Source organism: Mandrillus leucophaeus, unplaced genomic scaffold (assembly GCF_000951045.1).
Source record: "Mandrillus leucophaeus isolate KB7577 unplaced genomic scaffold, Mleu.le_1.0 Scaffold130, whole genome shotgun sequence".
NCBI lineage: Eukaryota > Metazoa > Chordata > Mammalia > Primates > Cercopithecidae > Mandrillus > Mandrillus leucophaeus.
In genome coordinates, this window is record NW_012101255.1 from 1984719 (window position 1) to 2012255 (window position 27537).

Below are 27537 nucleotides of genomic sequence, written 5' to 3' on the forward strand. Positions count from 1 at the left end.
AATGTGCTTGAAAAGTAGTGTAGTTATTTCTAGCAGGGAGAAAGGGGTAAATATGTAGCTTAAGAGGAAGGACACCAACAATTATTAAGAACAGATCATATTTCAGAGGCTGGGCTTCTGGTTCTTACTCTCATTTTCTCACAAGAACTCTATAGGAAAGGAGCGTCATCCTCATCTTCAGACAGGAAAAGCCAGGCTCAAAGAGCTTAAGCAACATAGCAAGCTTGCCCAGCAAGACCTGGCAGTGCCATGATCTAAACTCCAGGAAGTCTGACTTGAAAGCCTAGGGCTCTTTCCATTATCATGAGATGCCTCCATGTGTGACATTAAGGATGAAAATACTTATTTGGTGCTTATTCTGTAAGGACATATAGCCTCGTAAAATCATCCTAATGAGAAAACAAAAGGACAATCTCTATTAAGAATTATTAATGAGATACCAAAACCAAATGCATACCTGAGACAGTTAAGCCCTTTCTATGATCCCCACAAAAAATCATGGGCCATTTATGAAACTTCAGCATCTCTCTAGGTGACTATCTATACATGAATGAAACATAAATTTTTGAGTATACCTCCGAGGGTATCTACACATAAGAGCTTCAACAAGAATCTTACTTTCAGAGTAGGTTATCATGAAGATACTCGTAGTCTCTAGCTCATTAATCTGTTAAAAACAACTGTATCTCCATTTGCCTGGGTTAGAGAAAAATAGCCCAAACTTCCTCTGTGAGAACCCATCCCATGACAGTATGACTGTCAGGAGCCTAAAACTGTTCCTTCCAAAGAATCCAAATGGCTCTTGATCCTCCAAACACTATGCCAAGGAATCATTAAATCAACAGGATCCTTAAAGACCATTCCTGGACACTAGCATCGTACAAGGTCCCTGAGACATACTGTTGTGCTTCTTTGTGGAGACAAATATACATATATCCTCATTTTTACAAAACAGAAAAATCAACTATTTATATATGAGTTAGAATCTAGGGATCGATAGGTAGTTTATAAAACTTGTGCCCTCTTTTGGCTTTGTATGAAGCAGGATGCGATCTGCATGTGACAGCTGCATGCAGATGCATGAAGTAGATGTTTTCTAACTCTTTGCTCTTCTTTTGCTTTTATTGAAGAACTGTATGAAACACATTATGATTTACATGGTAGAGAGAACTAGAATACTAATAAGTTATATATCTGAGCTATTGGACAATACTCTTATTTACAAATATTAGTTGAGATGATGGGAATTTAAGAAATAGGAACTGTACAAGTGCAGTGGCTCATGCCTGTAATCCCAGCACTTTCGGAGGCCAAGGCAAGTGAATTACTTGAGTCCAGGAGTTCGAGACAGCCTGGGCAACATGGTGAAATCCCATCTCTACAAAAAATACAAAAAATTAGCTGGGCATGGTGACACGTGCCTGCAGTCTCAGCTACTCGGAAGCCTGAGGTGAGAGGATTGCTTGAACCTGGGAGGCAGAGGTTGCAGTGAGCCAAGATTGTGCCACTGCACTCCAGCCTGGGCACCAGAGTGAGACCCTATCTCAAAAAAAAAAAAAAAAAAGAAAGAAAGAAAAAAGAAATAGAAACTGAAAACTATCATTCTACATTTTTAAAAATCACAAAACATTCAGAAAAACGTGCTATACTTTTAAAAGGAAAAAGGAATACAAGTTGAAATATGGTTTTGACACTCTTTCAACCATTTATGTCTAAAGGTGAACTATTTATATGTGAACATATTACTTTCCCTCCCGACCACCAGTTTGTCCCAACACACTACTGAAGTACAGAAAATAATTCAGATATGCGATCTTCTCCCTGAAAAAATAACAAATACCCCTATTTGACTAGCACTTCCCAATTCTGCCATGCATAGCTGTTATCATCATGTGCTCCTAAAAAGAAAACACCCTAATCTCTCCTATCAGACTGAAATGGATTCCTACTTTCTTTGTTTTTTCCAGAATAATGCCAGGAACACATTATTTCAATTTGTAGAAACAGTTCAATTAGTTGAAAACAGAATGAATAAGTTCTTTAATAACTTGAAATATATTACAAATGTTAAATAAGAACCACAATGTGGGAATAATCAAGGAAACTAGAGACTGAGAATTAGTAAAAACTTTTAAATGTTGGTGGGCACAGGTTTGGCCACATTAAACCAAGATTAGATGATCTAACATGTCATCCAAACTAGACAAGCCAGGACAAGAGGGCAAAGTGAGACCACGCCTGGCAAATCAGGACATCTGGTCACTTTACTTCCCTGTTAATTTCTGAAAAATTTTCAAGCTTTATTTTAAATTAGTGCCTAGCACATATAATAAGTGCTCAGTAAATATCTGTTCAGAATAACTAAGATTTAATTTAGTTTATCTGTTAACCAAGAAATCTAGAGGTAAATTAGGATTTATATTTGAGCATCAACTACTTTACCAAGTGCTTTCTAATTGCCTTACAGTTGTCAGCATTGTCTTTTGAAAACTCAAGTTTAATTTAATGTTTAGCATCTATCGTTCTAATGATTTCTTCTTCCTGCCAGCATTCATATCTGGAGAGTAACTTAATTTCTCCCTATTTATTCTGCTCAACCAAAACAATCGAGGCCACTTTAACTTCACATTTTTTTAATGCATGGAGAGACCTCTCTGGGAACATGACTTGTTTGTTTTTGTTTATGTGAAACACAAAGTGAGACAGCATCTCACTTTGTTGCCAAGGCTGAAGTGCAGTGGCAAGATCACACTTCACTGTGGCCTCATATTCCTGGACTCAAGAGATCCTCCAACCTTGGCCTCCTAAAGTGTTGGGATTACAGGTATGAGCCACTGCATCCAGCCTGCAGGAAGGTAGTTTTTGATGGCATATTTGTGTCTAGCCAGGTGCCAGGTGACTTTAAGCATATAAGTAAGAGAGAATAAGATATCTGTTCCCTGCTCAAGCTTCCATGCCTCAGATACCTGACTTGTATGTGCAAAGGGAATGATCTACAGAGAACTGCGACAGTCTAATAATTATATGCCCATCTCTACATTACTACCTGAGATAAATTCCTACACATGGTGTCTTTACTTCATTTTTATGCACTTTGCTTTGGGTTTACCTCTATAAACAAAATATAAATAAAATATAACATTAAATAAATACGTAGTTTCTAAAATTTTCATTTTTAAGAAGCTTCTAAAGAAGCTGTGCTGTTCAATATTGAACTATCTTCCTAACCTTTATAAGAAGAGTTCTCTCTCTTACTGCTGTATTTTTTAATTGGACAGAGGTATGTGAGCTCAAAGAGATGTTGACTCAAAGGCTTTTGGCATAATTTGAAATTAATGCATCTGATAAGTTTTAAATTTTTGATAAATGATCCTGAAAGATAATTTTCTTTCTTTTGTGTCTTAATCTCTTCTGTATTGCAACTACACCCTCAATCAAATGAGAAAATGTGAAGAGCTCCTTCTCACGTAGGACTGGTTACACCTCCAATGAGCGATCAAAAAGGATTATAATCAGAGAATTTCAGAATCAGGAGTTTCCTATCCACTCAATTTACTAGTAATGATTAAAATCCTTATTTAGTAATTTTTCAGTAGTGTTTAAGGGTTACAAGTAGACAGACAAGTTATATTCATAAAAACCACAGCCAGATTTTGTGACTTGGTTTCTGGAAATATAGATTTGGAAAAAAAGTAATAAAAGGCACATAACAAAAACCAGTGGGTAATGTTTTACAAGTCACCTAGCAGAAAGAGTTTTATTTATAACTCCTAGTTTGGAAGTTACTGAGTGCTTTAGGTTAAAACAACACATGGTATGAACCAGAAGTTGTGGCCATCACATCATATTGGTTTATTTCAACTGCAGACAACAGAGAGGAAATTCTATAATTAGAAGAAGTCTTGTTGGCTAGTCATGTTTGATACTTTTAAAAGTTTTCACCTCAAATACAACTTGGTTGGGAATCAATGAACAGTAACTAACTGCTAGAATAATCTAATTCATTCTAAAACACATCCCATACAGTAATGAACCTTTATGGTATTAGCATGTCTATAAATTATAAGAACTGATTGAGTATATATTAACTTCCTAAGAAAGCAGAATATTATAGAAAAATAAGAGTGGTAAAATGAATAGCAAAAATACACATTTTTCATTACTTTGAATTAATATAGAAATCATGGAACCTTCTTTTGACTTTAAATACTTACAAACAAAATAGTTGTCAATAAAAACATTTTTTAAAAAGTCAGTGATTGATGCAAATTGTTTTCTATCTGAATTACATTATCACCTGAATAATAAACAATGCCCTATAGCAAACATAAGCTGTCTCCAAAACATTTTGGAACTTCATAGTTTAATTCAAGTTTTTCAATAAAATCCTCACCTGACCCCTGAATACCATAAAGTGTCAAGAAAAACAGTCTTTTCAGAAAAGTTTCCAAGCCCTCCTTTGCTGAAAGTAGTTACTGGAGAAAAATGCCTATATAACAAGTATTAGATAACCTAAATATTTTCAAAGTTTGAATATGCAGTTAAGGACATTTTTATCAATATATAGATAATGTTACCCATTAAATTGGCAGTGAAACAAGTTAACTTACAGTCACAACTGAGATGTGTGCTCTTTTTTATTCTAATGCTTCTTGGGTTTATGTTGTGGGTTGGCTACCTGATACAGAAACCTATAAGTAATTTAATGCAAAACATGCATTCTTAGCTAGCCCAGGCAAAGCAGTAGAGATGAAGTCTTATGACATGCATGCACAAGACCTATGCTAAAAAAAAACTTCTTCATACTGGAAAGAAAATAGAGATGATGCGTTCTGTTGAGATTTTGGGAATAGCCAGTGAGTGGGATGTGATGAGAGGGTAGTTTCATAACCACAGTTTTCATTATCTTGCATTGGCCTATGAATCAGCATGCCATGCGTTCCTCTGCTAATGATATAAATTACCATAGAGAGAAGCAAGAGCTCAGGAATAGACAGGTTCAAAACTGGGACTGAGATGAAGGTGCATGAACTGGTCTCTGTTCCCAAGCCCAGGCCATGAATGTCTATTGGTTTCTATATCATACATGTATATGATGGAAATCATGACGCGATCAAAGGGGGGCACTTTCAGAAAAAAAAATTCCATTAAAGTAAACATGGTCAATGCATTCATGATTCTGTGTTACAGTCTCAAACATAAACCGAGTGAGTAACAGTGAAATGAAGTCTATAATTATTACCAGCTACAGAAAAATCTGCTTCTCATTTTGACGTTCAAAGGGCAATGCTATAAAAATTTATTAAAAAAAAAAAAAAGAAAGAAAAGAAAGAAAAAGGAATGACAGCAGGGATGTTACCATTATGTTGTCAAAGTCTTCCAGAAGGGAGACAGCAGAGTTACAGAAGTCCTACAGAAAGGGGACAGCAAGAAAACGGCAGACAATACAGATAAGATTTTTTAGCCTAATGACGTGGGTAGCCAAAATACATATGAACTATTTCATTTAAAACAATGTTGCAGGAAGTCAAAACTTAAAAACATAAGCCCTATAAGGGTTTTATTAATTCATATGTCAAACATCCTCACTGCAGACTGCAACACTGATAAACAATATGGTGGTATTCATATATTAGAACAGCACAACATGGAGGTTAAATGGTGACATAAAAGAAGTAGAGGAGATATCAGACAACGAAACGTGCTGCAACCAAGGGGCTTTGGAACCCCCATGTGAGCAATAGGGGCCTAGGGTCCTTCCCGCCCTAGAGCCAGTAGGGGAGCTCAGGACATGTGGGTCACATTAAGCAGACAAGACATTAAGTGAACAGTCAGCAGGCCATATGTTCTTGAAGGATGTGATTAGCTCCATCCCCAGTAAATCCAAGGAAGACGTCATCAGGTTAACCACACATTCAACTGATAGCAGTAGACAACAAATATTTATAGTGTCACCATTGTTTGCACACTAAGAGGGAATTTGATTTACGAAAAGTCAACTGAATACCTGGGGAAAATTGCTATTTCTCAACTAAATGAATCCCTTTTTAAATCATTTATATATTCAAATTCCAAGGGATATATTACTGAAATGTTAAAAATTTCCCTGAACTCACTGAGTTCTGGAGGTAGACATGAAGCAAAGGATTTCACCAATAATAAAAAAAGCATTTTACTATACTGAGAATTAGAAAGTATAGGAGGAATTTCCCAGGTAAATAATACATATTCTCACCATTTTACGCATAGGTACATAATTCATTGCATTTGTACGTTGGTTTGTTTTTTTTTTTGAGACAGAGTCTCGCTCTGTCGCCCAGGCTGGAGTGCAGTGGCCGGATCTCAGCTCACTGCAAGCTCCGCCTCCCGGGTTTACGTCATTCTCCTGCCTCAGCCTCCCGAGCAGTTGGGACTACAGGCGCCCGCCACCTCGCCTGGCTAGTTTTTTGTATTTTTTAGTAGAGACGGGGTGTACATTGGTCTTTAGATTCAACTGCCATGCTTGTATTAGTGATTCATTTCCTCACCCCTCCATCCAATCTTCTGCCCTCTCTCATAAAAATAAAGCTGCAAACACTATCTCCTAGCTCATTATATTCGCCTAATCATAATTTTAGCAAATAAAATCAGCACCTTCCTCATTGTTCAAATAAACAGAGAAATACCAGATATAAGTAATAAGCGAAGCACCCACCTCCCTGGACATGCTTTCTACCCAAAAAACAAAATGATAGGGTTTAGGACATATTTACCAGTACAGTGGTTTTCTTCTCCTAAGTTCGTTTTTGTCATTGAAATGTATATTAATTACACCCTCTGAATAAACACATTAGTTATCAATACTGAAAATATGTTTCAACAAGACTATTTTCCCTACCTTTAACAAATGAAACTATAATTTGAAATATGCTCTATTTATATGGTCAGGAAGTTTACAAAAGGGAAAACTTGAATAGCTAGTAAAGTTATAAAAAATGACTAAACTCACAGGTAATCAGGAAAATGCAAATTAAGATGTCACAATATAATACCATTTCACCTGCTCTGATTGAGAAAAATAAGGTCTGGTAACACCAAGCATTGGTGAGAATATGGAGAAAGAAAAATGCCCATATACTATTCTAAGAGGAAACACCACCACTTTCAAAATCACTCAGCATTTCCATGTTCAGGTACACACCCCAAAACTTTCCACATGTATAGAAGAAATGTAAAAGAATGTTTACTCTAACAGTTAACAGTTAAAAAAAATTGAATAACTTAAATGACCATCAACAAAATGAATAACATATTAATATTCGTAATGAAATAACATCCAACAGGATAAATGAATGAATATAACTATGAAACAAAGTAGAAATAATTAAAATATTAGCTACAAAAAAGCTGCAAAATACTACAACACGTGTGAGAACATTTACATAACATTTCAAATCTACAAAGTAATACTGTACAATGTTTATGTTGGTGGATGCAAATGTATATATTAAAAGTACAAAAACATGCATAAGAAAGTAAAACACTAAATTCATGATGGGGATTCCCACTTTAGAAGAAGGGAGGGAAATAATGATACAAGGAGGCTCATCCACATCTATAATGTTTTATTTAAAAAATAACCTAGAGCATTATGGAAAAATATTATTTAATAAAGTTAGGTGGTAAGTACATTAGTGATTATTACATTATTTTCTATTCTCATCTATATGCTTGAAATACATATACCATTAAAGAGTGAGTGGGAGGGATGGAGAAAATAAACATATTCCATTTCCTTAGGGTGGGAGATCAATTACCGAACAAAGGGTAATTGCTCAACTTAAACAGTAATCCAAGAGCATGTTCCCATGAAGTCACAGATTCATTTTTGCCAAGGAGCTAACAGCTCTGGGAGGTTCTGACTCAGTCATCCTTCCTTCTTTAAATTACCTATTTCCTTGATTTGGATACACAAATGATGGGACCTACTCCATGGTGGATAACCAAATCCTCTTTACAAGTCGCTACATGTACTGGCTATAACTGGGCACACATTTCTGCCCTCTGAAAGGAATCTTCCTCTTTTCTGTCCTGAAAAATCCTTATGATTCATGATCTGTATGGAGCCTATAACCAAGCGCATTTTTTAACCAATTTGTCTGAATCAATTCAAGCTAAACATATCTTCCGTCTATCCTTCTTTGGACTCTTGAAAATATGCTGTCTGGAATTATTACACGAACAATAAAATAATTTAGTATACTGAAAGGAAAAATCAGAATAAAGCAACACCATAAATCAAGGCATAAAGTTCTTTTCCTGGGTCAAAACTTTAGACTGTTTCTGCAAGCCCCTTCCCTAGATGATTTGATATTGTGAGGGTTATGAAAGTTCCTTCAGGCCTGGCGCGGTGGCTCACGTCTATAATCCCAGCACTATAGGAGGCCGAGGCAGGCAGATTACCTGAGGTCAGGAGTTCAAGACCACCCTGGCCAACATGGTAAAACACTGCCTCTATTACAAATACAAAAATTAGCCAGGCGTGGTGGTGCACGCCTATAGTCCCAGTCACTCAGGAGGCTGAGACAGGAGAATCGCTTAAACCTGGGAGGCAGAGGTTGCAGTGAGCTGAGATCGTGCCACTGAACTCCAGCCTGGGCAACAGAGGGAGACTCTGTCTCAAGAAAAAAAAAAGAAAGTCCCTTAAGATTCCTTCTGCAAGCCCCTTCCCTAGATGATTGATATGGTGAGGGGGATGGTGAGGTGAGATGAAAAAAAGTTCCTGCTGTCAAAAGAAAAATACTGAGTGTAAGAATGGAATGGGTGGAAAATAATTAAAGCAGCATTTTGCATTATAATCAATATTCTACATTCTGTGACAGTTCTAACAGAATATGTGAAAAATATAATACAGTGATACTTTTAATACTGAGATTGGAATGAGTCGCTCAAGCATCACAGTATTTAAAGAACAAAAACACACCACTCTAAGAAGTTAAAATGACAATTAGGATGACAAAACAACATTCCTTTTTATGAGTTTGTTCTATTGGTAACCATTAAGCAAATGAGGATTAAACTAATCCTATTAATGGCAATTTATGTGATTATACAAGTAAACCATTTGATATGCCTTCATTTTAAAGCTTAACATGTTTAAGAAAATAATACTGTTACAGAAAATGAATTTCTTTTGAAATAACAAACCATAAAAATACTAATAAGCAGCAATGGTTAAGTATGACAGCTAACACTTTTTGAGCACTTACTATGAGCCATCCACTGTTCTAAGGGCTGTTTTACACATACTAAATCATTAACTTCACAACTACCCTATAAAGTAAGTACAGTATAGAATTAGCTCCATTTTATAGATGGGACTCTGAGACACAGAAAGGTAGTGTAACCACTGGACTGAGTTCCATCTAAATACAGGACACTGAGTAAGAAATAGAATAGTTTGTTTTTGTTTTTTGTTTTGTTTTTTTACAGCAGTCGCCACTTCTCTGCGGTTTCCCTTCCCACAGTTTCAGTTACCTGCAGAAAACCACAGTCCGAAAATAGGTGAGTACAGCACAGTAAGGGATTTTGAAAAAGATGACATTTACATGTTTGTTACAGTATATTATTATAATTGTTCTATTTTACTATTAGTTACTGTTAATATCTTACTGAGCCTAACTTATAAATTAAACTTTATCATACAGGTACCTATACATAGGAAAAAACATGGTCCATATCAGGTTTGGTGCTCTGGGGTTTCAGCAACCACTGAATGTATTCCCTGTGGATAAGCAGGGTGATGGGACTACTGTATTTTCCTAGATGAAGACTGCAACCAAGAAGAATGAAAACAGGTTTCTTGCCAAAACATCTTTCTGCATGTCCATATGCACTAAAGCTATAGGAAAATATACTCAATTATAACAATTATTACATCAAATAATCTCATTAAGATACTTAACAATATCCACGCTATTCAGCACTTGTTGTCTAGGTACTGTGTTAAACACTTTCTTAACACATTCCTGAGGAAATATAAGACAATCCATGACAGAATATTCCATGACTGACTGAAGCTCATGTACAATCTCTGCAGTGGAACTAGAGGGTTATTTTATGGAATTCTGGTTTTCATTGTGTATCACTGAAGGGTGGATGGTTTCTGCATATGCCAACTTCCTCCAACCAGACAGGAGGAGGACAAGCGGACACTGTGAGGTCTTAGATATATCCTGAGTTCAGGAATTTATGTTTACCTTTCCCATTTAGGTTTTCAAAACAACCATAGCAGACATCACTAGAAGGGCCAGTTTCTGGAAGCACTGGGAGGGAAAGCTATGAGAAGGGTGTGTGGATAAAAATCAGACTGCTGAGGACTAAAGCTACTAAGAAACTTCAGGCTCCTGGAAACAGCTGATGAAATCTTACATTATTCATTTGATACACAGCTCATAGATTTGTACTATGTGCTTAGCAGATGAAAAGATAATACAAAATAGTATACAGCCCAGTGTCTGACCTCATAAGAAAAGGGAGTAACCAGTGGGTTACTAGACAACTGTCATAGGAAGCAGTCACATCCAAAACCTGGAGAAACTTATCAGCCTGTAAAAGCATCTGCTGAATTCCAGAATCGGTTTTGAAGATTAATACAAATGGAAATTCTCTGTTCGTTATATTTAAGAAAATGAACCTCTAGAATAAGAAAATTACTAGGATATGGATAAAAATACATCTACTTACTTTTCTCTACGAGAAGCCAAAAAATGAAAAAATAACTATATTATTAGACCTTACGTAGCTAGAGAAATTCACATCGTATGTGGGTGAGTAACCTGAGAAATTCTTCCTGCTATAGCATGAAATGGTCAGTACTTACTAGAAAAGCAAATTGTGCCCAGCAACATATATTAAAACAATTGCTCAATATTGCTTACATTCCATATAATTCTGTCTTTAGATTCTGAAGGATTATCACAAGAATTTTTCTGCCATAACACCATATTTAGCTAAATTCCAGTTATATTAATGGCTTATGCATGATCTATTAAGAGAAAGGAAAGGCACTAACATTTCCTCAGAACCTCCTAAGTACAGGTACTGTGGTGGATGCTACATGCAAATCTCATTACCTGGATGTACTACAGGATCACTGTACATTGTGACTGCATAATATAAGCATTTCTCTTCCTTTAAGAATACTATTTTCCTCAATTATCTAACACTTGAAGAATGATAAGAGAGAAAAAGACATATCTTACTTGTGAAAGCCCTTCAGAGACTCCATAGTTAAGTTTCAACTGTTAAAAACAATTATGAAGTGAGTTTGAGATGAAGAAGTGAATACTGTACAATCACTGTTATGAAGCTGAGCTTTTCCTATTTGAAGAAGGCATTTCTGGTCTTAAAAGTTTAAAAAGAGAAGAATAAAGAAAAAAAAATCCAACATTGTAATGGAGTTAGCACAAAAGAATCAGAAAAAGAATGAACTAACAATTAATTCCCTTTGGTACAAGCAGTACAACTGTAGGTGGTACAAAAGGATAGAGCCAGGAATTTTTGGTAGGAGAAAGAAAAGTAATGCTGTCATCCAGGTACACTTCTCCAAATGTGCAAGGATATCTTTGATTACATGTAGATTATTCAATTAAATGATTTAAAAAAATTTTGAAGCTGAAATCGTGTCATGGCATATATCAGGAAGTGAACCTTTTAAGGACAGGTGTATTTACCCATAAATAGCCCAGTGGGCTTTCCCCCAGTGCTAGGAACCACTTAACAGTATTTCAAAGTTACTTTGGCAGCAACAGTTTGAAAGTGGGCTATAAATAAGAAAAACGATGCCTTGTGATAAAAAGGTAGATACGAAAAAAAAATTAAAGTGGCACTTACTTTACTTTATTTATTTATTTTTCTTGAGATGGAGTCTTACTCTGTTGCCCAGGCTGGAGTGCGGTGGCGTGATCTCAGCTCACTGCAAACTCCACTTCCCAGGTTCAAGTGAGTCTCCTGCCTCAGCCTCCCAAGTAGCTGGGACTACAGGCATGCTCCACCATGCCTAATTTTTGTATTTAGTAGAGACAGGGTTTCACCATGTTGGCCAGGCTGATCTCAAACTCTTGACCTCACGTGATCCACCTGCCTCAGCCTCCCAAAGTGCTGGGTTTATAGGCGTAAGCCACCGCACCTGGTCCTAGGCTTTATTACTTTGAAAGAGGGCTAAATTCATTCTAGTAGGATGGTTTTCCAATGTCTAGTGAATTTTTTTAACTCAAAAATGATTTGAAGCAATAGTACAACTCTAATTTTGCTGATTCCCAAAAAGAGCTAAAACTCCCAATGAGGCTTTAAAAAATGACTGTAAACATGTTGCTTATTTAGGCAAATTAAATAATTTTTCATATTTTAATCAAATGTTCATCATTTATGTGCAAGCAGTAGCTTAGGCCCATCTTTTCTTACACTCAGGAAGCTAAAGCAATTGCTAGGGGTCAGGGAGCAACAAGCACGTGGTGATGACTGTTGCTTGCATTATCATACGTTCAATTAGTTTCTTCTCTCTTGTCCTTATAATTCAGGTAAAAAAAAGAACCATTTTTAAGAATGAATGACTAACCTCACCATCACCATCCACCAAAATCATCACTAAGTGGCCCAAATGCAGGGAGTGCCATAAATTACACAATGGAGATATGCCTAGAAAGTTATCCAACAGACAAAGAATATTTTTTTAAAGCATTTGAATTTCTTGCTATGTTGAAAGTATTGTGGTTTTTCTTAGAGCAGGATGTACCTGTAGATTCGCTATTTCCATTGGAGGGTCATGAAGGTACCTAACTCATAGAGTTACCCTGGTATCTAAGATAGCTAATACATTTAAGTGCTTAGAAATGTTTTGGCATATAGTAAGTGCTCTGTTAGTGTTAGCTATTATTATCAAAATAGTGCATGACCACTTTAGAAAGGCTAGAAAATACAAGTATACAGAAACTAGAAAAAGAAATCCCCATTCTCACCTCATACTTCATTTTAATGTATTTATATAGATGCATAGGTTCTTCATGAGTTTATACTAAGTGCTGATGTTTTCTTAAACATGGATCACCTCTTCTATAAAGAACATTGGGTTATAGGCCACAAAAACAGAAATATAAATCAAGAATTAAATTGAATTTATCCAGATCCTGACTGTTGTTTATAATTTATTTTCTGCTCTAGACCTTATTAAATATACACTAGAAACAAAAAGTAAAGGCAGGGCACTATCAGAGAAAACCTAAGAAACATCGGGACTTCAGAGACATAACCTCACAGAAATAAGTCTAAAAATAATACATGAAACAAGAGCTAAAAGAAGTACAGAATATGGTGGTAATTATAATAGGAAAATGAGCACTCAGAGAAGGTCACCTCAAGGATAAAAGACCTGCTTCTTCTAATTGACCAGAAAGTCATCAGTCCTTCTTTCTGTTTTGAGGTATACTTTTAATAAACCTAAGACATATCAAATTCTTATTTGATCAATGATAACAGTAAAATACAATGGAAGAAAAGTATTTATAAGCCTGTAACAGAGAGAGCGACCTGCGCTCACACAAGTATACAGCGATATGCATACAGGAAGAATATGCCACATACCCCAAACTCATCCCAAGTTAGTGGAGGTAATAAAATGCAAAGGACTCCTTTGCTGGGGTCTGGACAAACCTGTTGGAAAGGCCGAGTCTGGGCTTGCCTGAGAAGCCGCTGTTGCTGCTGCTGCTGCAGAAGCTTCATCTGTATCAACTGCTGCTGCGATGTGATTGCATGAAGAGAAGGCGGCTGCATCATGGCGCCCGAGCGCCGCTGTAGCATGTTTGACAGAGCTTGTTTGGTGTTGGTTGGGACAAAGGAGCCTGCAGGGTCCAATCTGGAGCCACCTACAAAAGCAACCAAAAGGAAACACTTTCTAACTATGTTAATGCAACAGGTCTTCTTATTTATCAAAACACAGAAATTTCATCTTCTAAGTCTCACTTTATGAAAAAAGTAGAAAACAATGCACTGTCCCATCTGCCACAAATATTAAAGACCTGTTGAGTTGCATAATTTACAAAAGATGGGGGGAGTGATGTAGAAGTGAATTATACTACTTTGATATAACTTCATGGAGGTCTTCAGTTCATAAATTGAAATGCATAAAACATACAGTTGTTGGCGTAATTTCATAATTACATGGGTTTTAAATTAGGCAAGGCCCTCAGGAACATATTACTTATATAAAACATACTGCCTTTGTGATGTATTTTGCCAAGTTTTTAAGTCATTCATATAAATCCTTTTGTACTTTTCATCAAATCTGAAGCTCATGTCATTGAAGCCTTTTCACCACGGTAAAATGAAAATGCGTGTTTTATAGTAGAGGCATGAAAATGCTTTAAAATCTTGAAATGCTTGCAAACTTCAAATACCATGATTGTTATGAGAAAACATCTTTTTTGAAGGCTAAAAATCAAATAAACAAGCAACTATTATATTGATGCTTAAGAAACCACAGGAAATCCTTTACATATTTGTATATTATAATTTGTCATATGTCTTTAAAAGTTAGGGGAAAAAAGTCAACATATGCTGGCTTCACAATAAATGGCAATTCTTCATTCACCAAAAATAGTCCTTGATATATGTAAATAAAAAAAAAACTCTACATAAGCACCTCATAAAAGTTGTTTTATCTTTTTTATAAAGCAAGATGTATGATGAAAACAAACATTTTAAAGCTTTTTTTTTTTTTTTGGAAAAACCCACATTCTTTTAAAGACTCAGTACCACAATCAGCAATACAATTTATGAAGTTGTGAAAAGAAACTAAAAATCTTGGGATGCCGAACTTACTATGACAAAGGTAAAAGTCAATGTTGAGAACTGAATCATGAAAAACTATCCCCCGGGTTGTTTCCTAAATAGATAGCTGCAAAGATAGAAGGCTTCATACCTCCCCAGGGGGCCTCCCTCAAAATTTGCTCACAAGGAAATTCCTTGTAAGCTCCAAGAGATTGACTCTAAAATTAACAGCTTTTATGGTGGGGGCTGGGGTTGTGGGGGAGCAGGACAGAGCTAGAAGTCATCCCTCCGCTTATCAGAGACAAATACATATTTGACCTCTTCCTCTACTCTGTGTTTACTTAATCTTATGTAAAAATGCAGATTCAACAACATAATTGACTAAAACTTCAACCTGCTTCTTTCATATGTAAAATGTAGATTCAGGGAATGTTGATCAAAGCCTCAAAAGAATGAAACTGCTTACTCCTTTTATCTACTTCCCCTTCTTTTTCCTCCTTCTTTCCCCTACTGCCTACTCTTTCCCCTTTAAATACTGAAGTCCCCAAACCCTCTTTGGGAAAAGCACAGATGTTCCTGTGATTTTGTGTTCCTTTTTCCCAGGCATGTCCTCAACCCTGGCACAATAAACCTCTAAAATGAGTGAGATTTGCCTCAGTCATCTTCTTCTATTTACAAAGTCATTCAGCAGCATTTGAAGAGCATTTGGAAAAAACCAGAAGTAACACATGGCAGGGTAACTTCTGTTGAAGCAACAATCAAAACGTATATTACGTGTTAAGAATTACGTATATTAATATGTAAAAACAGATTCATTTATAGAAAAGCGAAATTCTTTTTAAAGATTAAACTATAATCTAATTTTTTAAAATTTTCCTAACTCTATGATCTTGTACCTCTGGGAAACTATCAAAATAGAATATTACAAATATGGCTGAAGCCCTTTGTATACCTAATTACTTTCCTCACTGATTCCTACCAAATGCTATTCTGAATCTGGAATTTACCATCCTATGCATTTCTTCACAACTTTATCACACTGGTGTGTATATATGAGAAAGATTAGGGAAAGATACATATGTTTTTGTATGTGAGTGATGGTGGGAGATTGTTTTGCATTTAAACCCTATATGAATGGAATCATGTTGTACATACTGTCTTGTAACTTTAGAGGATGCTTTTTTTTAAATGAAAATAAATTCGCTCATATAAATCCTCAAAAATAATTTTTTTTCAAAACTTATTTATTTTTACTTTCTTTTTTTTTGAGATGGAGTCTCGCTCTGTCACCCAGGCTGGAGTGCAATGACGTGATCTCGGCTCAAGCAACCTTTGCCTCCCAGGTTCAAGTGATTCTACTGCTTTGGCCTCCCAAGCAGCTGGGATTTCAGGCATCACCATACCCAGCTAATTTTGTTTTTGTATTTTTAGTAGATAAGGGGTTTCACCATATTGGCCAGGCTGGTCTTGAACTCCTGACCTTAGGTAATGTGCCCGCTTTGGCCTCCCAAAATGCTGGTATTACAGGTGTAACCCACCATGCCCAGTCCAAAATTTATTTTTTAAATGCCATCTCATACCTAAAGTTCCTCAACTTACAAAAAGCTTTCTATAGTATTCTACAGGGAGAGATTATGTGCTTTTTCAAAGTAGTAAGCTTTCAATTCACAGACAGTCCTTGTGTGTCAGTATCTACAAAGAAACTTCTACATCTCCAAAGTTTAAAATGGCCAAAAATTCACATGGACCTTGGCATTAGAAAGAGGCATTAAAAAGAGGAAGTTTAAAAGGATGGTGATTGCATCCTTCTTTTCCACTCTGAGTCCAGTTTGCAGTCTATATTCATTCACTCAACAATCTATTTTTAAAGGCCTACTATAAAGCCAGAGGTTCCTCTAAGTTCTGGGGATACTGCAGTGAACATAACAGAAAAAATATATCTGTCACGAGGCTTACATTCTGGGAAGATAATAAATCAATAAGAAAGTCAGATATAGGCAAGTTAGATGCTATAGAGCAAGCTTGTCCAACTCATGGCCTGTGGGCTGCATGCGGCCCAGTATGGCTTTGAATGCAGCCCAATAAAAATTTGTAAACATTCTTATAACATTATGAGATATTTTTTGTGATTTTTTTTTTTTTTTTAGTTTATCACCTATTATTAGTGTATTTTATGTGTGGTCCAAGATAATTCTTCTTCCAATGTGGCCCAGGGAAGCCAAAAGATTGGACACCCCTGCAATAGAGAAACAGAAAAAAGAGAGAAACAGAGGGTAGAGGGAAGGGGTATGGATTTACAATTTAAAACAGGTTAGTGAAGGCCCCAGTGAGAAAGTAATGTGACCAAGCCCAACGGAGATAGGCAGGAAGTGATGTAGATATCTGAGGGAGAGCACTGCAGGCACAGGGGTCAGCAAGTACAAATGCCCTGAGCTAGGAATATATGAAAATCACTTACTGAACATGTCTGCAGGGTCAAGCTACCTTCAAAAGGCTATATAACTATTACACTTTACTTTTAAATCTTACATATATACATGTGTGTAACATAAACTTTATTTAATCTTTTAAAAAGTAGGTATTTTGCACGTTTTGGTCACTGCAATATCCTAGTATCCAAAACTGGGTCCACTATATCACGAAGCTCAATACATTCCTGAATAAATAACTGAATCCTCCACCCTATGGGAATAGATATTAGCATAATCATTTTACAGATGACCAAAATGAGGCACAGAGAAATTAAGATTTGGCCAAGGTTATGTAGCAAGAGAGTGGTAGAACCAGATTTGAACCTAAAACTCTTAACTACCAGACCAGTTCCTTTAACCACTAATTTAGAGGACAAAATATGGATTTCCCCCTGCTATAAGCCACAAATGAAACATTTTCTTCCACAGACCTCAAATGTCACACTCAAGTTATAATAAAAATCACAATAGAAAATTTAAAAAATTATTTGTTAAAATGGCACAATAAACCTCTAAAATGAGTGAGATTTGCCTCAGTCATCTTCTTCTATCTACAAAGTCATTCAGCAGCATTTGAAGAGCATTTGGAAAAAACCAGAAGATCAATCTAAGCTGAGAGATTTCAAATAATTTAAACATGCTAAAACATGCAATGTTTCATATAGAAAGAAAATTGAATTCATTTCTAATTAAGAGATGTTTTCATTTAGAAAATTTTCATTTGGGATGAGAAATCTACATGGGCTCGAGCCAAAGCAATACTAAAATCAGGAACATTTTGTTTTCCTTGTTGTTACCTAAATCTTGCTGAATCAATTTTCTTAGTTGTCGTGATAATTCAGAACAATAAAAGACACTGTGCAATATTGTGCAATCTTTTAAAATGCCAATAAGAATTATATCTGATAAAAATACACACAAATTTTACAACATAAAATCTTTATCAACTTTTATATCTTACAGCTTAGAATCACTAGCTAATTTCCTTTTAACACTAAATAAAAGTTCCAAAATCAGTACATAAACTCGTGATTTAATCTATTTTAGAAAAGAAAGAAAAAATTTCTGTGTGAAGGGAGTTACAGAAATGTCAACTGAGCACTCAGTAGTTGAAATGTCCGAGTTTTGTGGAGGTTTCAGGTTAAAAGCTAAGAGAACCACAAGCTGTTTTTCATCTCTGAGTGATCCGTGCTTTCTCGTCACATACCTGGAGTAAGAGATTGGTTCTGAAGGAAAAAGCCGGGCTGCTGGGGCTGGCCCACGAGGTTGTAACCCCACAAGGTGGACTGTGGATGGTGCATCATTTGGGAGGAGATAGGCGAGTAATTAGGAGGCACTCGGTATATGTTGCTCTGTGGATATTCCTTCAACATAAAGTTTTTAAAAAAGTTACTTAACTCCACATTTCACACAGCTAATTAACGCAAATAACTTCAGTAAGCTATCTGAGGTACCTTCTATCCCAATGTACAAAGTTATTTTTTATAAAGGAGAAGATGGAAGGAAGAGTGTTAATAAATCCCCTGGAAAATATTCATTTGAGGTAAACTTTTCCTTGACTTAGAAAGTGCTTGGCTTGCATCGGGCAGAGATGGAAAAGGATCTCTTCTGAATTCTATTTCAAAAGACTACAAGTGTGTCAGGAATACCAATACTGAACGACACTCATCACTGAAAAAGCACCTTCAGTTGCTAAGACTCCTGATAATTTCAACTTAGAATGCCTTTTCGGTATCTTGGGTCTGCAGAATTATACCAGAGAGTCCTACAGTGCTTCAGAACCACTCCTTGGCCAAGATGGTATTTCACTTGCAATTTTCCAGATATCATTCTAAAGAAGTAGACACTCCCCTCATCCCCCATGCTTCCTCTACTTTATAGTAGCTGCAAAGCCTCCAAGGATCACACCTGAAGGTCTCAATTTCCCAACCTTCCCTCCTCTAGTCTAGCCCTAGAGGATGGAAGAGAAACAAAATCTCATTTCCCTGCAATTTTACCAGAGTATATCTCATTGAAAAGAGGCAGCTTCAGGAAGAATAGAGGAAGAGGGGACATGACCAGAATGACTTGGGGAGCAGGATGGGTTTCAGGGCTTTTGCATCTGAGAAGAACAAAAGCCCATCCATATGGACTGACAGGCTGGAAACCCCAAATTTGAGGAAGTTTCAGTCTGGACCATTTTAAACATCCCTTCAAGGCAAAGGAATATTGGTAGGAAGACTGAATGAGAAGAGGGTACTGATGCTCAAGTGGCATCCTAAAGTGGTGGTGGTCATTTCTAGAATAGTATTAATCACCAAGCTATCAGCTAGGAATAGATGTATTTTAGTTCTCACACAGGTAAACATAACCAGTCATGAATATCTGAACTAAATGGTGAATATTTCTTCCATTGTGCAGCAAGAACGCCGTGGAATTTCATTTAAAACGTCTCGAATCCTCTATCAAGTATTTTCCAGGTTTTAATTTAATTTAAATAGAAAGACATTTTACGCATTACTTCTCAAGGTTTATAAAATTATTTCTAAATTGCCATCAAACAGATTTCTGTTGTAATTAAAACATTGTTATACGTGGGGAACACTAATAGAGAAGCAAGAAGTAAAACTATTTTAAATTAGGTTTATTTTCATCTTTTATAAAGCCTAAAGCATGGTACAGAAGTAAAATATATAGGAGGGTAAGATGGAATAGTAAAATATAAAATCTCAGGAACATCCCATTGGCTATGTTAACTCCAACTTTTATTGAAGAAAAAGCAAATAGAGCTTTCAATGTTTATTTACTGAAGATATCAACCACTCAAAATACAATAAATATTTTAGACATAAGTATGTGAGAGAATGGGATTGTATAGTTCAAAAAATTGAAGTTTCAAACCCGAGGAAATTGGGAGACACTGAAATATTAACTAAATATCACAATGGAAGCCTACAATTAAATAAAAGTATTAACAGTGGAGGAGGGAAAATCAAAAGCTTTAATCTTGTTGTCTGTGACAAGTCACTGTGTGCCATTTAGTTAATTACTGCAGAAACCTGTTAGGAGAACTGTCATAACAAAACTTACCCTGCTCTTGGTAATGTTTCAAGGGAAATGATTTGAGCACGAGTAAATCTCATACTAAAGGCTAATGAGCCAGGGTTCTCCTTCCTTCCCCTACTTACATCAACTCTTGAGCTAGATTTCGTCTTGCGCTTCCTTCCCTTTGTTTTCTTTTCTTCATCTGTTGTGGTTTTTCCCTGATCTGACAGCTCAGCTGACTTCCTTTCTGGTTCCTGAGAAACTGGAGATGTGGGCTCTTCCTCTTCCTCCTCAGGAGGCAGGGGCAGTGGCTGGAGGTAGTAGCTGCGGGGCTTGGGCATGGGGTGTGTGTGATACAGCAGGAGGTGATGCTGCTCCTCGTACTTGATTACTCTTCGGTCCACTCGGACTGTCCCAAACCAGGCCCAGGACAGAGGAGCTGGGTTCTTCTGACCCTCAAACAAGTCCCACGGGGACACCTTCTGCTTCGTAGAGACCTGGAGACCCTGTGGGAAAATAGCACTCTATGACAGCACACTCAGATATTTTCCTTATTCATAGTCCAGGCTTGTATGGAACAAAGATTCAGAGAACATTTTGGCTGGCATGAGCCCTAGAGAATCCGAGAATACAGCAGAGAGCATTACACAGCTACATCACTGGAGAGCAGTGGCTAGAATTCAGACCTTTGTAAGCACAGTTCTACAGTTCTTTATACCACATGATGCTCTGTTTAGGCAACACAGGCAGTCTAGGATATTTTATTGTCAATATGTATTTCCTCTTTTTGCTAAAAAAAATTCTAAAAGTTTTTTGCTAAAAATTCTAAGACTGCAAAGTTAATCTTACTAAATTATAACCAGTTCTAAATCTCTGTAATATATTTGTAAGTTTTAAGATAATATGAAATTTAAGAGTCAAGTTATAGTCAACCTCTAAATGGGTTAGTATTAACTTCAATCTAAATCTGTATGAACTTGGTTCAATATGGGAGCCCTGTACTTAATAAGCCATTCTCTCAATATAATATTATTATTAGAGAATTAAATTGTAGCAGCAGGAATAAGTAAAGTCTGTTAACTCAAGCTTATCTTTACTGACTCCAGAAAAACAAAAACAAAAACAAACTGTTACCCTGTTTTTATTCTTAACATTAATTGGTGACATCTCTTGGTACTTGCCTTAAAATGCCAATTTAGAAATACTTTTCCTTAAATGGCCCACCAAATAACTACTTAGTCATTCCCTAAGATGTGAGTGTCACTGTTGTAATCTATACTTATTCTTTTATGAGTAGCTTCATCTAAAACCAAAGTTCAGGCCAGGCACAGTGGCTCAAGTCTGTAATCCCAACACTTGGTGAGGCTGAGGCAGGTAGATCACCTGAGGTAATGACTTCGAAACCAGCCTGGCCAACATGGTGAAACCTCGTGTCTACTAAGAACACAAAAAAAGGCTAGGTGCAGTGGCTAACGCCTGTAATCCCAGCAATTTGGGAGTCTGAGGCGGGTGGATCACGAGGTAAGGAGTTCAGGACCAGCTTGGCCAAGATGGTGAAACTCCGTCTCCACTAAAAATACAAAAATAAGCCAGGCATGGTGGCAGGCACCTGTAATCCCAGCTACTCAGGAGGCTGAGGCAGAGAACTGTTTGAACCTGGGAGGGAGAGGTTGCAGTGAGCCGAGATCATGTCACTGCACTCCAGCCTGGGCAACAGAGTAAGACTCTGTCTCAAACAAAAAACAAAAAAACAAAACAAAAAAAAGTTAGCTGCGCCTGGTGATGCATGTCTGTAATCCCAGCTACTCAGTAGGCTGAGACTGGAGAATTGTTTGGACCCGGGAGATAGAGATAGAGGTTGCAGTGAGCCAAGATTGCACTACTACACTCCAGCCTGGGAGACAGAGCGAGATTCCGTCTCAAAAATAAATAAATAACAAATAAGTAAAACAAAACAAAACCAAGGTTCAATTATCACCTGTAAATTGACTGTTTCCCAATATTTGTCTTGAGATGAGAACTTTTTCCTTGGTGTAAAAACCACATATCCAAATGGATTCCAGATGGCTTACTACCAGGAAGTCCGCTGACACTGCAAACTCAAACTTGACCATGACTTTAGCTTTTTTTCTTTACACAAACTGGTATCAGATTCTCAGACTACTCTAAATTCCCTGGTAAATCTGATTCTTTCATGTCTTCTTATAAACTCTCCCTTTATTTGTACCACAATTTTCCCTACCTCCCAGCTAACTCTTAATCCTTCAAAATGACTCATGTCAATTTTCCTGGGGACCCTATTCTATCCCCTAATACTGTCTCTGTACCATGACACACAAATCTCATCACACTGTAATTGTCTGTCTACTTCCCCCTTCACAGTAGGAACTCTTTCATCTTGGTGATTGTGGAATGTCTGTGGTTGCTTAATGTTCATTAAAAGAATAACTGACCACTTTTCTCAAACAATTTTTATTCGAAATAGCTTACTACATGAAGGTTTTCTTTTTTCTTTTTTTTTTCCCAGAGACAGGGTCTCACTTTGTTTCCCAGGCTAGGGTGTAGTGGCTATTCAGAGGCATGAGCCTAGCACATTGCAGCCTTAAACTCCTGGCTTCAAGCAATCCTCTTGCCTCAGTCTCCCAAATAGCTGGAACTAAAGACATGCGCCACCATGCTCAGCTTACAAGAAATTTTGTATTGATAAATGTATTCTGCTTCTCAATCTGAAGTAAAATCAGAACTTATTTTTGCTATTTTTTTTTTTTTTACACTAAGCTTTTACTTAGTTTCTCTTGGCATGTTTCAGAAATTTACTTAAATTCAGGGAAACATTTTAAGTCCTTTAAACATATAAAATGAAGATCTTCAAAGATATGACTTCTTTATATGATAATGCCAATGACTAAGTACACTTAGAAGACAAGCATATGCCTTAAAAACATCAACAGCAAAATTGAGATATTTCATATATCCTATGGTAAGACAAGAAAAAGTATTTGATTTTTTGTAAATAAATGTATATATGAGAAAAAACATTTACTCTTGCCTGTTTTTTATCTATAGAGTCAAATCCAGCAATTTTGTTTCCTTTTGTGTCAATCAAGGAACCCATAGGTTCACAAGTGATGACATCACATGTCTGTTTCGGCAAAGGTAGTAACTGTCGAACTTTGTCAATACTTTCTGATCGCTTGTCTCCTAGCTCTTTCTGAAGAAAAAAGAGAGAGAGAGAGAGAGAGTGAGTGAGTGAGAAGCGGGACAGAAATTACAATGAAGGCAAAAGTTAACCAGAAAGAAGTTTCCCTATGAAACATTTCCCTTTTTATAGCTTAGCGCATGTTCTTTAACCCTGAACATGGTCTACAAGGCAGTTCCAAATAGAGTAGTGAGTGTTTCATTTCTTCTATTTAAGTAGAAAATAGAACACATACACAAAGGCACTGTTGTTACACAACAAACATCGTAGTGCTGAAATGACAAAAATCCAGGGTAGCAATCACAAGCAGAATGCAGGAGCTGCAGAACAGAACACTTTCTCATGTCCAGGGTCAGATTACAAGGTAACCATTGATTTATTTGATTGGTAACGCATCAGATTTATTTGTTTTCTTTTTGCACTGTTTTCTTACAATTTTTTTAAAAGATTCTGTTAGTGGTCAAATGAATCGATTTATAAATATCAATGCAGATGGTTTTCAATTACACGTGCCAGTCCAAGCATAGAGTTATCCTAAATCTATCTAATGTTAGTATTCTGGTTATACATTCAACAGTGGATTTCTAAAGTTCTTTTAAAAATTAAACATGTTTTATAATATAATTTTAATAAAAAATAATCAAGGTTATGTGCTTGTAACTTCTGGGTACTGATAAGGTTAGGTGAAACAAATAGCAAATAATCACATTAAATTAAGTTGAATACAATTAATAACATTTAATTTAAGGAGTAGTAAATTAAAATGCACTAGATAATAAATCCATGAACAACTTGAGCTCTTAATACAGGCTGATCTCAAACTTACTTTCAGTTTCTTTACTAAATTCATGTATGCACGCTTATTCTCTTCAGATCCCCCTGGGGATGCATTTGATAGGTCAGAGGCTAACGTTCCATTGATTAAAACACCCAGCATGTCAAGAACTGTTGTGAATAATTCACTAAGAAAGAAAGAAAATAATTGTTTTCATCTTAAAGTGAAACTGAAATACACTTATTTAACTGAGTATTTTTATTCAAGGCACAAAATTTTTAATAGTATCCAAGTAAATAAGATGTGGCAGAAATCGTCATCAGTATATCAAAGCTTATACCATGCATACATGTAGCAAGATAAATGTGAAATGACAAAAACATACTTGTTAGTGTGCATGTCAACAGTTCCTGACGTAATGATCTGAAGGAGTAGGAGGGCCCAGTCTGTAGTCCACTGGGTGCTCCTCTGCACCGTGTCAAACATTCCTCCTACCTAGCAGATAAAATACAGTAAAATATTTGCATTCTGTAAAATAGAAAACAACATCCCATTGCTTTATGTGGTCAAATTTTCATTGTTTTTTCTTTAAAAAAACAAGGGATGCTCTAGTTTATAGATTATCTTATCTTTTCTCTCACCTACATGTTTATCACCATTTTTAGTTCTTTCAGCACAGTTCATTCAAAATTAAATAAAATGAAGAAGAGAAGTGAGTATCTGAATGTGGGCACCAATAAACTTAGTTTTCTTTTGTTCCAAATCTTTTATGATGTCCATTTTTATGATGCAATTATAGTTGAATTAAACCTGAATAATGCCAAAGTCATGTAATTCAATTATCTGCAACTTTGTGTTTGCTGTACAATTACTATTGAATCTAAGCCTGCTATCATAATACCATATGGAAACATCCACCAGCACAGCAGTGATGGGCAGGAGGCTTGGCCCGCACGCCTACCAGTTCACATGTTGGGACGAGGTTAGAAACAACTGCAAAAGTATCAAGCAGGCCATCCCCATAGAGGTCTGCACTTGGACCTGCCTGATGGGAAAAGAAAACTCAAAGAAATGCACAATATATGAGAAATTTTAAATTTCTTTAAAACTTCTCTGTGGGATTTGTCTTTATAATCAGTTTGATGGAAAGTTGGACAAAACTTTGAGTTAAAAGACTTTTTAAATGGTTTTAAATAAGTATAGTAGAAGCTAACACTTATAATAGTCTTCTCAGACCTACGCTTAGCACAAACTGAAGAGAAGGAAAGATTCACTAGGGTAGAGGTAAAGAAGGCAAATCAAAGCTTAAAATACCTAGCACTGTCTGGAAGTATGACCAGACAGGAAGGAAAGCAGCAAGGGAAACAGAAGGCTTTAGAAACAGGGAAGTAGTTACAGAGAGCAAAGAGTGGAAGGCCTCACCTTGTAATGCAGACTCTGCACTTAGGAGAAGTGGAAAGCTGGAGTTATTTTCACATGTAGATATGTTTAATGAAGGGAAAATACTAGAAATGTCTCTTACCAAATTTAGGCGGAGTTGCAATGCTTCGTGCATCATCTGCCGCGCTTTTATGTCATCTTGGTATCGTTCTTCTCTCCAGTTACTTAAAATCTAAGATCAGGAAAAAGAAATCTTTTTCTCTCCATTAAAGTTTAATTTTTCTCTCAATTAAAGATAAATTGAGCTTTATACTGATAGCAAAAAGCAACTTCTTATCTTTAACAAATTAAGAAACAAAGCTAAATAAAATTTTAGCTTTCTTCTTCCACTATGCAGACAGAAATCTGGCTAGTTATTTTGCATTTGCCCATCTAGGTGGAAGAAGAAAATCTTATATAATTATATAACCTATGATTAAGTCTGGGAAAATGCTTGAGAGGGCTATCACATTTAGCATTAATAAAAATTTTAAAATACATTACCTCATTGGTCTTATGAACAAAAACACTGGAGAGACAGAATTACATTTTGCCTCAGTCCTGTGTTATATTTCTAGGGACTTGCTGTGAATCCTAGCAAATGTATTATTTTGATGTTTTATAGAAGAGAAGGTCTGCTATCTTATGTATGTGTCTTCCTTGATAAAGTGAATGCACAGTGCTTTGAAAAATATGGCATTGTAGACATTAGCCAAGTGGCTTATCAGTTTATAAAGTGGGCTGCTTCTTCACTTCCTCACTGACTCATACTAATGCTGGAAAAGGAAAAATTTGCTTAGGAAAGGGAGCCACAAGTGGGCAACACCCTAGAATCAGATGACATGAGCAAAAAAAAAATTGCAATTCAAAACAAAAACAAAAAACCACCAACAAAAACCCTACCATGTTCTGAAATATGGTCGTTAATGACAGTCATCTTAAAAGAGTTCAAATGAATCACATGCAGAAGTACTCCATCCCAACAGATGACCTGTAAGTACCCTGCATGGTGAGATGAAAGCACTTCCTAAATCTCATCAAAAGAAATGAACCTCTCCTCAAGGCTGGCTTAAGGGGGCAAGGCAGTTAACTAAACAAGCTCTCATGGAGTTCAAATAATAGTAGTGGGACCAATAAAACTAAGTGTAACAAGTGATTTGAGGCATGCAATGGCATAGAGAATAGCTATGCTTCTACTTTTAGAGGGTGATCAAGGCCTCCCGAAGGAGTTAACATCTGAACAGAGACCTGAATGAAGGAAGGGAGCAGGCCACGCTAATATCTGGAAGGGAATCTTTCCACCAAAAGGTAAGAAAAGATGCACAGGCACTGAAATGAGAATTTGCTCAGCAAGTTCAAGTTCAGTAACATGGCCAGCCAGTGCAACAACAGTGGAGGAAAGAGGGCCATGACTGGTAGGAGACAAGGTAGACGAGAGAGCCAGTGTCAAATCATGCCTGCCCTTATCAGCTAGAATTTTTATATTAGGTATACTGAGGTAATATGTGACTTACATTTAAAAAGGTTCACTATGACTGCTATATCTAGATCTTTCATATCCAAAAGGCGAGAAATGACAACAGGATCAAAAAAGATTTAGTGTCCTTGTCCATGTCCATCTAGTACCATTCGAGGGAAAGACATGGTGTCACAGAAACACAGCGCCACAAGAAGGGGTCGATTAGGCTCTACATCAGGATAAAACACTTCATAAGACCAATCTATCCACTTTATTAATTCCATGCTCTCCAATTTCTACTGTGAATGCTCAGTCTCCTTATAGTACATAGATGCAAGAGCCCCAAACAGTGACCAGGAGAACTGTGTTTGGTGAAAAGGCAATG

General features: G+C 36.5%; 2 protein-coding genes across 2 annotated transcripts in view; one reads left to right on the forward strand and one right to left on the reverse strand.

The window, feature by feature from the left end:
- Positions 1–27537, reverse strand: part of MED12L (mediator complex subunit 12-like) — a 350848-nt gene that overhangs the window by 36547 nt on the left and 286764 nt on the right. The window contains exons 31-37 of the mRNA XM_011972754.1: positions 25797–25886; positions 24660–24769; positions 24326–24461; positions 23350–23511; positions 20444–20806; positions 18484–18640; positions 13690–13901 (exon numbers count right to left, since the gene is read on the reverse strand). Coding sequence (XP_011828144.1) covers positions 13690–13901; positions 18484–18640; positions 20444–20806; positions 23350–23511; positions 24326–24461; positions 24660–24769; positions 25797–25886 — 1230 coding nt within the window. The remainder of the gene's footprint in view (positions 1–13689; positions 13902–18483; positions 18641–20443; positions 20807–23349; positions 23512–24325; positions 24462–24659; positions 24770–25796; positions 25887–27537) is intronic.
- The window catches only part of P2RY12 (purinergic receptor P2Y, G-protein coupled, 12), a 46045-nt gene continuing 42250 nt past the window's right edge, over positions 23743–27537 (forward strand). Inside the window, exon 1 of the mRNA XM_011972753.1 lies at positions 23743–23863. The gene's annotated coding sequence lies outside the window, so the exon portion shown is untranslated. The remainder of the gene's footprint in view (positions 23864–27537) is intronic.